Source organism: Mya arenaria, chromosome 15, assembly GCF_026914265.1.
Source record: "Mya arenaria isolate MELC-2E11 chromosome 15, ASM2691426v1".
In the NCBI taxonomy this organism is placed as follows: Eukaryota; Metazoa; Mollusca; class Bivalvia; order Myida; family Myidae; genus Mya; species Mya arenaria.
Window position 1 is genome coordinate 12,149,225 of NC_069136.1, and position 13,967 is coordinate 12,163,191.

At 35.4% G+C, this 13,967-nt stretch overlaps 1 protein-coding gene across 10 annotated transcripts in view; it reads right to left on the reverse strand.

Moving 5' to 3' along the window:
* Nucleotides 1-13,140, reverse strand: part of LOC128219837 (serine/threonine-protein kinase 26-like) — a 46,463-nt gene extending 33,323 nt beyond the window's left edge. Inside the window, exons 1-4 of one of the 10 annotated variants that reach the window (XM_052927932.1) lie at nucleotides 12,745-13,140; nucleotides 12,174-12,245; nucleotides 2,868-2,975; nucleotides 97-228 (exon numbers count right to left, since the gene is read on the reverse strand). In XM_052927932.1, the coding sequence (XP_052783892.1) occupies nucleotides 97-228; nucleotides 2,868-2,975; nucleotides 12,174-12,245; nucleotides 12,745-12,765 (333 nt within the window). In that variant the 5' untranslated portion in view covers nucleotides 12,766-13,140. Of the gene's footprint in view, nucleotides 1-96; nucleotides 229-2,867; nucleotides 2,976-3,647; nucleotides 3,698-3,919; nucleotides 3,974-7,984; nucleotides 8,158-12,173; nucleotides 12,246-12,744 lie in introns of those variants that run through there. The other 9 variants (XM_052927933.1, XM_052927935.1, XM_052927939.1 and 6 more) reach the window with 9 other exon arrangements.
* Between the last annotated feature and the right edge of the window lie 827 nt (nucleotides 13,141-13,967).

Genomic DNA, 13,967 nt, shown 5'->3' on the forward strand with positions numbered 1-13,967 from the left:
AAAGCTTACCTTGAGATATAAGCTGAAGTACAGCTTACCTTGAGATATTAGCTTAAGTACAGCTTACCTTGAGATACGAGTCATAGTAAAGCTTACCTTGAGATATGAGCCAAAGTATTTGGTTACATAGGGACTGTCACACTGTGAGAGGACCATGATCTCCTGCTGTATGTCCTCAATCTCATCTTCGGCCTCCTCCAAGTCTATTATCTTGATGGCTACAACCTCCTGCAAATATGTTCACAAATAATTGCTGATAAAAGTTGTGGAAACAGGGTGAATTATGATGTGCTATTCAATGTTTGAGTCCATCATAGCCCCTTAAATTAGAAATCAAGACTGTCATTTCTACCATGGAAATGGAGTAAGGGTTCATATTTATAAGACAATAGCTTCATTATCAATCTTACATTTGTTGGTGTAAACTAAATAAACGTATGTTCCTTTAGAATTAAGCACACATTACATTTTTTGTATAATACCAGCAGTTTCAGTGGGATTGAGACTTTTCAAAATGTGACTGGGTTATAATCTTGAGCTTATTGAAAGACATAAAAGGGCTAACTAGTAGATTTTCATCTTGCAACATACACATAAAAAAATCGGTCTCCAGATGTATGAGTATTCATTCAAGTGAATGACTGACAAAGTATAGATAATGGTAAGGTGCAATAATTATTAAAGCCTTTGATGGTACTTTGTTCACTTAATGGTCACTGATCTAGACATGCATGCATGATTCCCCAACTTGCTTTTTTAAACCCATAAGACCATGTATTCAAGTAACAGCATGCCTATGAATAGTCATTACTTTTCATAATTCCTGGACATATTTTTTTCATTCCCCAGCTCTTTCAATTGACCCGAGCTCCCAGGTTTTGATGCACAGAAATTGAAAATGACCCAAATTGGCGCATCATAAATTTGTAGTATGCGTTAGTTTTGACCCGAGAGAATTTCAGTGTGTGAGTCGGTATCATCTGAAAGGAGGTATCATCTGAAAGGAGCCTCAATCCAATTTCATTGATATCTCAATAAACCTGCTTTAAACTAAACTTGAAAGTTCACGTAAAAGAGTATGATACTGAGGCGGTAAGTCATTAAACATCTTAAGTCATTTCCTAACTGAAGTCATTTTCCTAAGTTAAAGGGACTGTACACCAGATTGGCACCAAAAAAAGTTTTTTCTGTAAAGAATCACAGGACAATTACCTATTAGAATGACTGTGTTACGCTTTGATATCATAATTGTAAAAAAAGTACCAAAATGTGTCGAGACCGGGTTTGAACCCGAGTTGCCAAAATTGCAGTCCAGCGTCGTATCCACTGAGCTAGGACGGCTAACTCCAATTGGGTGACATAATTAAGCTATACACCTACCTCAGTATTATCACGTGATAACACCAACTAGAAAATCATGCATAAGGAATGAATTCTACCTGGTAGACATACCTAGTAATCTTTTTAAATGGAAAAATATGAAATAACTGCTTAACTTAAATAAATTGTAAACTACAGTACACTCAACGAGTTAGACCCACTTTCCTCGCTCACTCCGAGGGATAAAGTCAATGATCGCGGGTTTCCTCCGAGGGTAAAACTGTTGCCCTCGCTAAAATCCCCCCCGAGTTCCTCTGAGTGGCTGGCTTACCGCCGAGTTTAATATGAACGATAGCGTTGAGAATCGTCCGATTTTATGATCCTGCGGCGGAACTCCGAGTCTAATCAGATAAGCAAGAAATCATTCTTGTTTAAAAGTTATTTATTTTTATGCTTATGCACATTGTTAAGCGTAAAAGATTCTTACATGTACCAACGTTTAATTTGTATTTATGTCCGTAAACGCCAATTGAATATTGTCTCATTAAAGTATATCCACTAAGTTATTGCATCATAAAGCAGCCGACTATTTACACGATTCTGAACCATGTCCTCTGACGTCAAGCGTGTGATCGATACAATGTAGAACATACTATTTATTATTGGTGGTTAATAATAGCAATGACGTTTCATGGAATTTTCCACAGAAAACGAGGCAAGAAGGCCTTCAAAACCATGCGCTGTGAACTTTGAACGCGTGTTTGACCTCCCGATTTTCCGAAAATGTGTAACCTAGAATTTCTCAGAAGAAATGTGTTTATCAGTCATTAGCAAAAACACGTTTATAAGATGCATGTGCAACTAGTGAAATACGACTGCATTCTTGTGGTAAGCTAACTTCATGCAAAACGGGCAGAGGAAAAAGAATAATAGCAAATTACTGGAGCCGTCGTAATCTGTTGAAAATTTTAATAAAATAAATATAACTTCAGCGTAGATTCTTATCTAGTGTCCGCAAAGTTTCACGGATTTAACCCCTCTGAGGAACGCAGAGTTCGTTATTCTTCGGTCGACTTATCACCCTCCGAGGGCCTTAAATTCAAACTCCGAGGAACGCGGACAGTCGATAAAATCATTGTGTTGGCCGTGATAGCAAAAATCCAGCATTTTTTTTATCATGGAACAAGCCAATTTATGTGAAAATGCATGTAAACCAGTGATATAGGACTACTGACAAAACATGAGATTGTAGATTTTTATATTTATAAGTTCAAAAATTGATGCTTTATGCATTTTTCTTATACTGTTTGTAACAGTTTTAGTCATAAAACATTTATTTTGGAAACGGAAATATGAAAATCTGCGATCTGATCTTTTGTCAGCAGTCTTTTATCACTGGTTTGCAGATATTTCTTCAAAAATTCGCTCATTCGAAGACCAAACGCAAAAACGGTAAATCTGTGAGAGTGCAGCTTTAAGATGGACTAAAGATGTTTATGAATATCGACCCAGATTCATACTCTTGTCCTTCTCTACAAAAGACTCACCTGTGATTCGTTATCAATGCCTTTAAACACACAGCCAAACGAGCCTTTCCCAATCTGTTCCAGCTTCGTAAACCGTATCTCAGGGTCGATCGCCATTTTGGAAGCCCTCTGCAATATCATGGACAGGTGGTTAAAACATGGGAACAATGAAATGTTGCATTTATATTCAATTGGTAATATTTAAGAGGAAATTTAATTGACTGTAATCTTTTTATTCTTTATGCATAAAAGCTGATTCCATTGGCTTGCAGATCAGAGGCATCAACATTTATAAATATTATATATATATACAATGGAACCATGTTGAGCCTCGTGTGTAAATAAAAATATAACAAATCGTATTGTATAAATAATGATGATATTTATAACTGTTTAAATTCATCCCTGACATGTTTGAAAAGTCAAACAAGGCAGTTAAAATCACAATGCACATGCCCAGCGTTAATTAATGCCAAATATTTAATCGCCGAGGGTCAGAAAAACATAACAGGACAAAGTCTTGTATGATGTCATATATTTGCAGAAAAATCATGCCAATATTATATCACTCTGAAAATAGCAAGTTGTAGATATTTTTCATCCAAACTGGAAAGACAAATTCAGACAGACAATTTATGCACAGACTCCATTTTCAAAGAAAAGCATCAAAGAGCCAAATCGAAGAAAACATCAGAGCATCCTACATGTATGACCAATTGTATTTGAGAGACCATTCATCACAAGATTAAAAAAGGAACCATGCAAATAAAATCCTGAAAAAATGGCTGTTTTGCGAATTACCATTCACTGCCAACTTGTGACGAGGCACCTGTTATTTCCCCGTTATTTTCCTGTAAATGTTGGAAGAAAAACTGGGGATACAGGCCATGATTAAAACAGCAATCATATATGTTATGAACTTTGTACTTAATGTACTTCATAGAATTTTTTTTATTAATAATACATATTTGTATACATTTTATGATCAGATTTATTTATGCATATTAATCATCATTGATAAACATATTTCATTATTTATAATATGTGTATTTTTATTTGTCTCTAGTACTCACCACTTGGAATGTTAATAGTCTGTAATAATCACTATCTTACTCACTGACACTCACTCACTCACTGACGCAGCAGACAATTGTAATTTGTATATAACCTAGCGAAGTTGTGGGTGTGGAAAGATAACCTTTTGGCTGGTTTGCACATTCAAATTATTTGATTGGTCAATAGACATTATTGGACAAACATTGGCCAATCAGTAAAATATGACCTTTTAGCTGGTTTGCATTTTGAAATTCTTTGATTGGTTAATAGTATTTTTTTAATAAATATTGGCAAATCAGTAGAACCTGTGGCTAACTCTGACCAAACGAAAGTTACCCACTTTTATAGAATTGGCTGCAGGGGAATTAAGACTTACAGTTTATCAATCTAGACCAATCAGAGCCAAGTATTTTGTTCACAGTATTTAGTTTATTGGTGTATCTGACCGAATGATTACAGTATTTTGTTTATTGGTGTATCTGACCGAGTGTTCACAGTATTTTGTTTATTGGTGTATTTGACCGAGTGTTCACAGTATTTAGTTTATTGGTGTATCTGACTGAGTGTTCACAGTATTTAGTTTATTGGTGTATCTGACCGAGTGTTCACAGTATTTAGTTTATTGGTGTATCTGACCGAGTGTTCACAGTATTTAGTTTATTGGTGTATCTGACCGAGTGTTCACAGTATTTTGTTTATTGGTGTATCTGACCAAGTGTTCACAGTATTTTGTTTATTGGTGTATCTGACGGAGTTGATCCATATCTTGATTGCAGGAGAGTTAAGTGTTAAACAGTATCTAACAATTCATAACTTCCGGCTAATCGGAGCCAAGTATTTTGTTCACAGTATTTTTTTTATTGGTGTATGTGACGGAGTTGATCCATATCTTGGGCCAAGATATCCCTCCCTTTGAAATAGTTTCAAATCTGAATACTTGAACTATAATCTAAAGAGATGAGATAATACACTGACAGGGTGTGTCTACCAAATTGAACAAGGAAGTATCCGATAACAGACACATTCCGTGATCAGATACACACTGTACAAATAATAAACTATATGAAAGTTCGCCATTGGGCGACAGGAATAAGGAAAACATATAATAATACTTATAAAATATGCTCTTATGTTTGATAAGCATTACATCCTATTCGTCAGAATATCCTAGTTTCTGTTCTGAATCAAATAACAACTTTAAAACAAGGACACTTCAATGTAAGATCTAGTTACAATGGAACAGTCAATTCAATAACTTCATGCAAGGCCGACTTTCTAATGATATTGGGGTCTAAATCTGGCCTCATTCTTCTTAGTATGTTCCCAAATGTTGTGCCAAAATTAATAGCCTTTAGATTGTCCTGTTTATGAAGAAATTGTTTTATCAAAATTGGACATATTTAGCCAGGATATTGATAACCTGTGACAGCATTTTTACCTGCAATTATTATGCGGTCACTTAAATACAGTTGTTATAACGGCATTAAAAAATCTTCTGGGATGTATTTCCCAGACTACCTACAAAATAGGCCACAACCCTTCTGGTTAAAAGGTCTTGAGTTTTTATTTTGTGTGTACGTGTTAAAATATGTAGTTTAAAAAGCTTTATACAGATATATACTGATAAATTGCTTACTTTAACACTATTAACCAATGATGACAATAACTTTCATACATCAAGCAAAAAACAAAACAACAAAAGCTGTCAAAGTATTGACGAATGCCAATGAAGTGCCATCCAGTTCAATGGATTATGCAATTAGTTATACGCCTGCATTTAGAAAGAGCTATTATAATGCACCAGTCACTTGTTACCACGCCCCACCCCCAGGTCCGGGGAATAGCCCGGACTTTGACTTTCGGTCCAGCAAACCCCTGGTAAATTCCCCGCCCTGTGGGAACGAACTGATGGTTAAACCCTGGCCAAACGCCCCCGCACCCCAGAGACTCTATATAAGGCCCAATCTCAGCTAAATTTGGCGCTATGACAAAACCACCGCGGTCACCCGGCCCTGCGGGGGCACCTGGAAAGTAAAAACACGGCCCTTTTCCCCATCTATCCCCGGTATACCCCCGGACCTGGGGGGGCCGTGGTTACAATTGACTGGTGCATAACTGAGCACAGGTGCCAATTTATTTTCAAATCCCTTCCTGCATGACAAAGTTCAGGCGGACATGAACAACTATACTAATATATATAATATATATCCGTTTAAGCAGCATTCCATAATGATAAACCTGTGTGACCCTTTGAGGTAGGGACGTGGGTCTTGAATGCAAAATGTTTCCCTTATGTACAAAACACACGTGCATGGTTATTTTAAAATCCCTCAGAGCATGACCAAGTCACAGCCCTGACATGAAAAACAATACTCTATGTGCATTGAATTATGCTGCATATCATAATAATTAAAAGTGTGACCTTGATTTTTGAGGTAGGGTCGTGGGTCTTGCACAGGTCACGTTGTCTTTATGTATAAAACACATGTGCCAATTTATTTTAAAATCCCTCTGCGCATGACAAAGTTACAGCCTGGACACGAAAAATCAGATGAATGGACTTAAAGCGGCCATCGCAAAAACCGTCGGTCGGTCATTCCTGACCATAAATATTGACTCGGTCGAACTAAATTTGTTATTGGGTCCGTATGTCTGACTGACTGTTTTTATATCCAGCAAACTTTATCAATTATCAAACATCGCATTAAAGTAAGAGATTGTTTTTGTTTAATAGAAACTCATGTTTCATCAATGATATTGTCATCTAACCATTTGTTTACAAATCTAGATGTCGTATTCGGTAGTGTAGATGTCGGAATGTGAACTTCACTAAGTCAAACACCATGCAGCATTTGCCTCCCTTTGCATTTAACATTACCAAATAATGTAAATTACTGTGTATATATATAGCGTGTTGTTTTGAAACGCTCAAATGATAAATATTTGTCATGAACATTGGAATGCTTTAAGGGATAGTTCCAAATATACCAAACAAAAATCTTATCCTTTGGAACAGATTTTTATTCATTTTACTTTAAGGTATTAAATCGATGATGCTTTTATATACATAAAGGTATCAGGGGGGGGGGGCTTAGCCCTTGTGCCCTCCAGAAGGGCCTCTGCCCTCCCCTCCCCATCTAGACAGCATGGAAGATTAGGAGATATTCTAATTGCAAAACCTTTCTTACTAATACAATTAGCAAAACTTAATCCTCATGGCTGATATATATAGATTTTTTATTAAAAAGATTGTAAATAACCCCACTAGGCGCTACCCTAGTTATAATTCACATTTATGGTGTACTTAAAAGTTTGAAATTCTTAAAATTCTGCCAAGCATTTAAGGAATGCTATTAAAATGACATAATAAATATGGTTCAGACAAATATGTGTCATCAAAAATAATCCCAAGACAGTCCCTTATACCTTCCGACTTTAAATATGTCTATCCTTAGCTGATAAAATATCTTATTTATGATTGTGTCACATTTAAATGAGAAATAGTGAAAATTTAAAATGTCTTTCGGCAAAATGCTTAAACATTATAGCATACAAAGATTTCTACGAAACAAAACAATATTTGTATTAAAAAAATCACTATAAGTCAATATGAACTTAAATTGCCACTCTTATTCAAAATCAATACATACACATGTATAAAATACATCAATTTTGAGTGATAAACCTTTAACTACTTACTAAATAATTAATGGAAAATATTAATTACTCATAAAAAGATTGTAAATGTGTATTTATTAGCACTGAGTGCAAACATATTAAATAACTGGTGAATGCTAAAATATTTACTTTATGGTCTACTATAGTCTCATAAGGTAGAAATACTGTGTGTTTAATGCTCATTTCTTTCAAATTAAACTCAGTATCCTTCATATGAACCATTGTTTTTGACATTTATTCATTCTTTTTGGTATAATTAATCCATATTATTTATAAGTAATAACAAGAAGTTGAATATTGTTACAATGTTAGAGATCTGTATAATAATCAAGCCTTCCTATGATGGTAAACACAAAATATTGAACATCACATTTGACAGCGAATATAACAAATAAACCACTTACCTGGTAATGTAAAAGTTTTGTAAATGAGTTCGGATTTTAACAGAGTTATACCGAAATCAAAATTGTCACTTGTGAAATGCGATGAATATAACAAATTATTACAATAAAATCCTTGATATATCAATACGAAGGATGACTAATGTTATTCAATCCTCGTCAACCACCAACGCCCTAAAGTATGAACTTAACAAATATTTACATTACTAGTATCTGTATTCATACTGCTCCAGTGAACCGTAAAAGCCTCAACTATTCTATGCTCAGGTATACTTATTATTCTATAACTACCTATAATACATTACAAAGAAAATTTACATTCATTAACATTAAATGCACATATTTGCCCAAGTTTAAAATGCAGATCAATGCAACAAGGTTTAAGACAATTATTATAGTTGCTAAAAAGAGAATTTCTGAAGGTTTTCAAGTGACTTGCTCATGTTTTGGGACCAAAAATTACTTTTCCCCATTATGCATCTAAATTTGAAACTTATTTTATCATTATTATAATCTATGATTAGGGTTGCATACCGTACCCGGTATCGGTACTGTACCGAATAGTCATTTCAAAAATTACCCAAATCGGTATTTTACACATTAAAAATTGAAATTCCAATCAAATCAAATCCTGAATATACACAAACTAACAGTTAAAATGTAAAAAAATAACATACTGAACGCTAATAAAAATCACAGGTGACATTTTTAAAACCTTAAACTTCATAAACTTCATTTTGATTTTTTTCATAACAAAATGATTTCTGAACGTAATGACCAAACATTCAATTCCACAAAGTGGTCCTTTATTTGTCATTCTACAATGTACCTTCTTTGAACTAGTACGGCAAAAAGGGGTCAAACTATCAGTTCCAAAATAAATTTGTATTTCAAGAGCAATGTTAGTACATTTCAATGCTTATCCATTATTCTCCCATGATCATCAGAGCAGTGTTCGACACTAACGGGGTCCCGGGATCCCGAGGACACCAATTTTTCGGGAGGGACACCTGAACTTCAAAGTCTGGTATTCCGTCGGGACACTTAAATTTTGACCAATAAAAGCTTAATATCAATAAATAAATTGCGTTTCATTTATTTATTACCTTAATTTGGGTCCCCCTAAATTTTTTAAAAGTGCATGTAAAAATGATATTATTAATAATACGTTGCACACAAAACGAAAGTATGGCTGACTTTTTTACTACTATAAGTTACGTCATGAATCTATAAATACACAGGTCATTTCACAGTGTGCATGCGGGTTAACACTTCCATTTTGTTGTTTACATTATCAACAAGGTCAGAGGTGACATACTTTTATTATCGGTACAATTATTATGTTGAATTAGTTTGCTTATGTGTCAGAAATGCCCAAAAATGATGACAACACTACTGACTTTGATGCCTTAATGATGTGACCTTCAAGTTGTTACAGTAACATTTATGGCACAAATACCAGAATCCTACTATTCCACATTCTTTGTTTTATGCTTTGATCAATACAACATAGAAATAAAATTCCCAAAGTTTTATTAATGCAATCAAAGTATAAAATTTTACGACATTTTGGCGCGAAAAATTAGCATACACAATTTTTCGTTCGTCTGCTCTTTTAGTACACACTTCACCTGTTGGACAGTCTGATTGATTGATCAGCAGCTCTACTAAATATAAACTTGTGTTTTCACAGGCCAAATGTATTATTCCAACTGTTTAATCAAAAGCACTGACATATTTATGACAAGACCCTGAACCATGACATATTTTTTGCGTATTTTCCGAAAATCTAAAAATAGTACCAACCATCAAGTTTTTGTTTACATTGTATCCATCTTTGTTTCTGACTGAAAACAAAAGGGACTTAGACATTCTACTGCTTTTGAACCCAATCTACTGACTAGGAGACCCAAATCTTCCTCTTGCCAGTCTTGCCATTGCCAGAGGATTATATGTCTGACATTGCGCTACTAACTTGTCATTGAACACATCTATAATATGGTGTTTAAAATACACTGTATTTTCATGTTAAATTTAATATTAAAACTGGTTAAGTAATGAAAAAAAATGTAAAAATGGAAGGGACTCCTAATTTCATGAAGGGACACCTGATATCAAATGTTGGTGTCCCTTCGGGATCCCTTGGGAAAATGGTTAGTGTCGACCCCTGTCAGAGGCATCATTTGACAATAATTATAAAGTAATGGACCCTCTTACATGCATATGTACGCTAACTGTCACTGATTATACAGGTGTAACCAGGTGCATAAAGCGGCACTTATACTGTAGGGACGCGGCCGAGTGTCTGTTTCCTGAGCAAAAGGTTGTGGGTTCAAACCCTGACAGGTGCACATTAGCAATTTGTGCAGTCTGTTACATTTGGCACCCAACAAGGGACCATGACTGTATACATACTCAATATCCTACCAGTGGGTTTGTCGAGATCATGGTAACCTTGTTCTCAATCCTGATCATTCGGGAACGAATTTCAACTTGGCAAGGGAGTATGTCACAGTATAGTTACCTAAACAGGTGTTGAAAAGGTGTGTAAGCGGTTCAGAAGCTCACTCGGTAGAGCACTTGCCCTGAAAGCGAGCGGTCCCGGATTCGAGCCCCGGTCTGGCTGCACACTTTTTCACCCTGTGACATTTGGCGCCCAACAAAGGACCTGTGTTATACGATATGCCTCAAGGTCATTGCAAATTTACCTTTGTCTCCAAAATTCGAGGACGAATTTCAAAATGGAGGGGGAATGTGTAACCAAGTGCAAACGATGTGTATAACGCGGCACTTATACTGTCTAGCTATTGAACTAGCTTTTGTAGCGACGCGGTAGAGTGTCCGCTTCCAGAGCAAGAGGTCAGGGGTTAGAACCCTGACAGGTGCACATAGCAATTTGTGCAGTCTGTTACACAGGCAATAAGTCCCACGTGAATGTCATTGAGTTTGTGTGCTGGCATGGACGTTGAAACTGTTGCATAAAGCAGCAAACAAAGCTCAGGGCTGTCTTTCTTCATTTGGTGAATGGGGCTTGCATGATCTCTGACAAGAGGGGAATTTAGCGTTATTTAGGCTAAACAGGGGAAACTTGCAAGTTGACTAAATCATTTTAATGCAAATTTATGTAAGGCCTAAAAAAAATATGTCTGATTCGGGTAACCCGACCCTACCTATAAAAATGCGCTGATCCTAACTATTTTTTTCCGTTTCTGAGCAAAAAATATTCGTTAGCGAATAGAGTGTTACGAAGGGCGGATAAATGCAGATTTTAATCAGAATTATTGTTTATATGATAAAACAAAGTCAGGCAATGACAGTAAAGTAGGAAAGACTGCCATGTGCAAGAAAACACTCTGAACTTAAGACAGATTTTGAAAAAAAAATAAAAATATCCCTACCTACCCTACCTAGAAATTTTGGGAAGGTTACCCTAAACAAACAATTTATTTTTTTGGCCTAATAGACATGTATCAAAGCTAGGTTCAAAAATAAATTATATTTTTTATTTACATTTGACCTGCAATCATTTTTTCAAAGGTTTTAATTTTAGAGTTTATGGAGGGAACTCTCAATCAAAATTTGGGGAAAATAAGTATATTCCTTGGCAAGGGCAATGGGGCCTTCTATCGGCCCCAAAATTCATCGAAAGACAGCCCTCAAGCTTGTCATTGATGTGAGACAAATCACAATAACGCTTTGACAATACCTTTTTCTTCAAAAACAACAACAACAAACAAATTAAAGATAAATATTCATGCAAATGCACATTATCAGATAATAGAAATTCTTAAAGATATTGTACAATGCAAAGAAAGGCTAGAAATGAAGGCAGGACTTGAAGAGAAATAGAAACTCAGAATTGAATAATTGTCACTGTATGAAAGGTCTGCTCAATGGGTAATGCTGGAAGTAATTATAGTACATCGACTGTACTTATGTACGTGGAAAGGAATTTATGACAGCATCCAGAAATTTTGTGAAAAACAATGCAAACGAGGTTTCAAACAATGAAAACTTTAGACATTAATTTCCATACAAATCAAGCATTAGTGAGGATCCACTTAAAATTGAACACCCCAAATCAAGAACAGTTATAGTTTTGACATGTTTAGCTAATGCATCAACACTGGCAATGGTTGTATAGTGCAGAGCTCAGGAATTTAGTAGTTCCACAGGCCAAGATCCGACTCACCAATCCAAGATTTAAACTTTCAAGCCTCACTGGATTTAGCCGGCGATACAGAACCTTTTCCTCGACATGATCCTTTCATTTTGGATAGAATGTGTAAGTACAATCAATATTGTAAAAGTAAGTTGTGCAAATGGTCTGCATATGGGTCAGGATTATCCTACCCATACAAATAAGCCACAATAATGCGCGTTAAGGGAACTTGTTTTAACATTTGGACATAATCATGTTCCCTTAACTTGACATTTGTTATGTTCTCAAAACTCAAATAGTCGCCAAAACAAAAATCGACAAATACACTTATGCGGTTGATAATATGAACTACCCTACATGACACACCAGTTTATAGAACTTCAATAAATATTGAGAAAAACAATTCACTCTGCATTACAATGGATATAGTACTTGAAACTATGGATTACTTAATACTGGTTAAAACACAGAAAATTTGTCTCCAAGTACTAGGGATTACTTCCTTGTTCACTTGCCAAGAGACAAGGACACATTCAAACACATATTGCAAATATCCTACATAATTCAACGTTTCCAATACAAAAGTTGATAGACTGTTTACCTGGTTCAAATGTCCTGCCATCTTCTCTTTATTTGGCAACACCAATTTACAACCAAATTGTTTTCATTCACTAGTCGTCTCGCACCTGTCAATCAAGTTTTGCGTAAATAGAATGTAACTCAATTACTTGTCAATTTAGTAATCGGGAATGAGAGGGACCATTTCACTATTTTTGGTTATTTAAATTCTAAAGTTGGAAGTGCTTCCATTGTTCACTTATTTAATAAATTTTGGATTGTTTTTACAAAACTAACAGTTTCCGCCATCTTGATTCAAGGGTGTGCCCTCGATTTGGATCGGTACCTTTCAGCACGAAATAGTGCCAATTTAATTCAGTTTGTTCAATGCTTTGTAGTGGAAATTTTGGGGTTTTATATATGATCTGCCTGTTCAGTATTAATTGTTTAATGTACGCATTCACCATTACAGGTATTATTCTTCTTTTATGTATGTGCGGATGATTATTTTGCATTGAGGTATTTTGACCTTCGACCCAGTTCTTTTTGGATATAACGTATTTTTTACAAACGGCCGAGAAAGTACTGCAGTGGAATCATGGGTAACTGCCCTTTGAAAAACAGGCTATCAGATTTCCTAACTTATTACAGTTTCAATTGCATTGATAATCAGATGAACAAAAGGTAAGTAAGCGTAGCTCATCTAAATCGGTACCAAGGGCACTGAGGGGAATGTGTGGCGGACCTTACGCTTCCGTCCTTTCTAAAATTGTCCAAATAAAAATGTTTGTTTTAATATCGCAAAGAGAATATGTAAGATTACACAATAATGCACAACTTAGTACAAAAGGGGATAGACCCCTTACCCCCCAAACCCAAACTCGTACCCCTTAGTTGCCGCTATCTAGAACCGGCCGGAAAAATATGTTTAAATTTTTAGGGTCAACGTGTTCTTGTATTATGTCATACATAAGGAGGTTTTATTTTTTATTAATGTAATGCCATTCGGTTCTATTTCCCTTAAACGCACAGGGGTAAGACATACACACTTACACAATTGCTCTCTCTTTATTACTGAACAAAATTGAACAAAACAAAACAGAACATAATTTTACTTACCTTAAAGCTGCACTCTCACAGATTTACCGTTTTGACAACTTTTTTTTATTTTTTGTCTTGGAACGAGCCAATTTATGCGAAAAATTATGTAAACCAATCAAATAAGACTGCTGACAAAACACTAGATTGCAGATTCTTATATTTAAG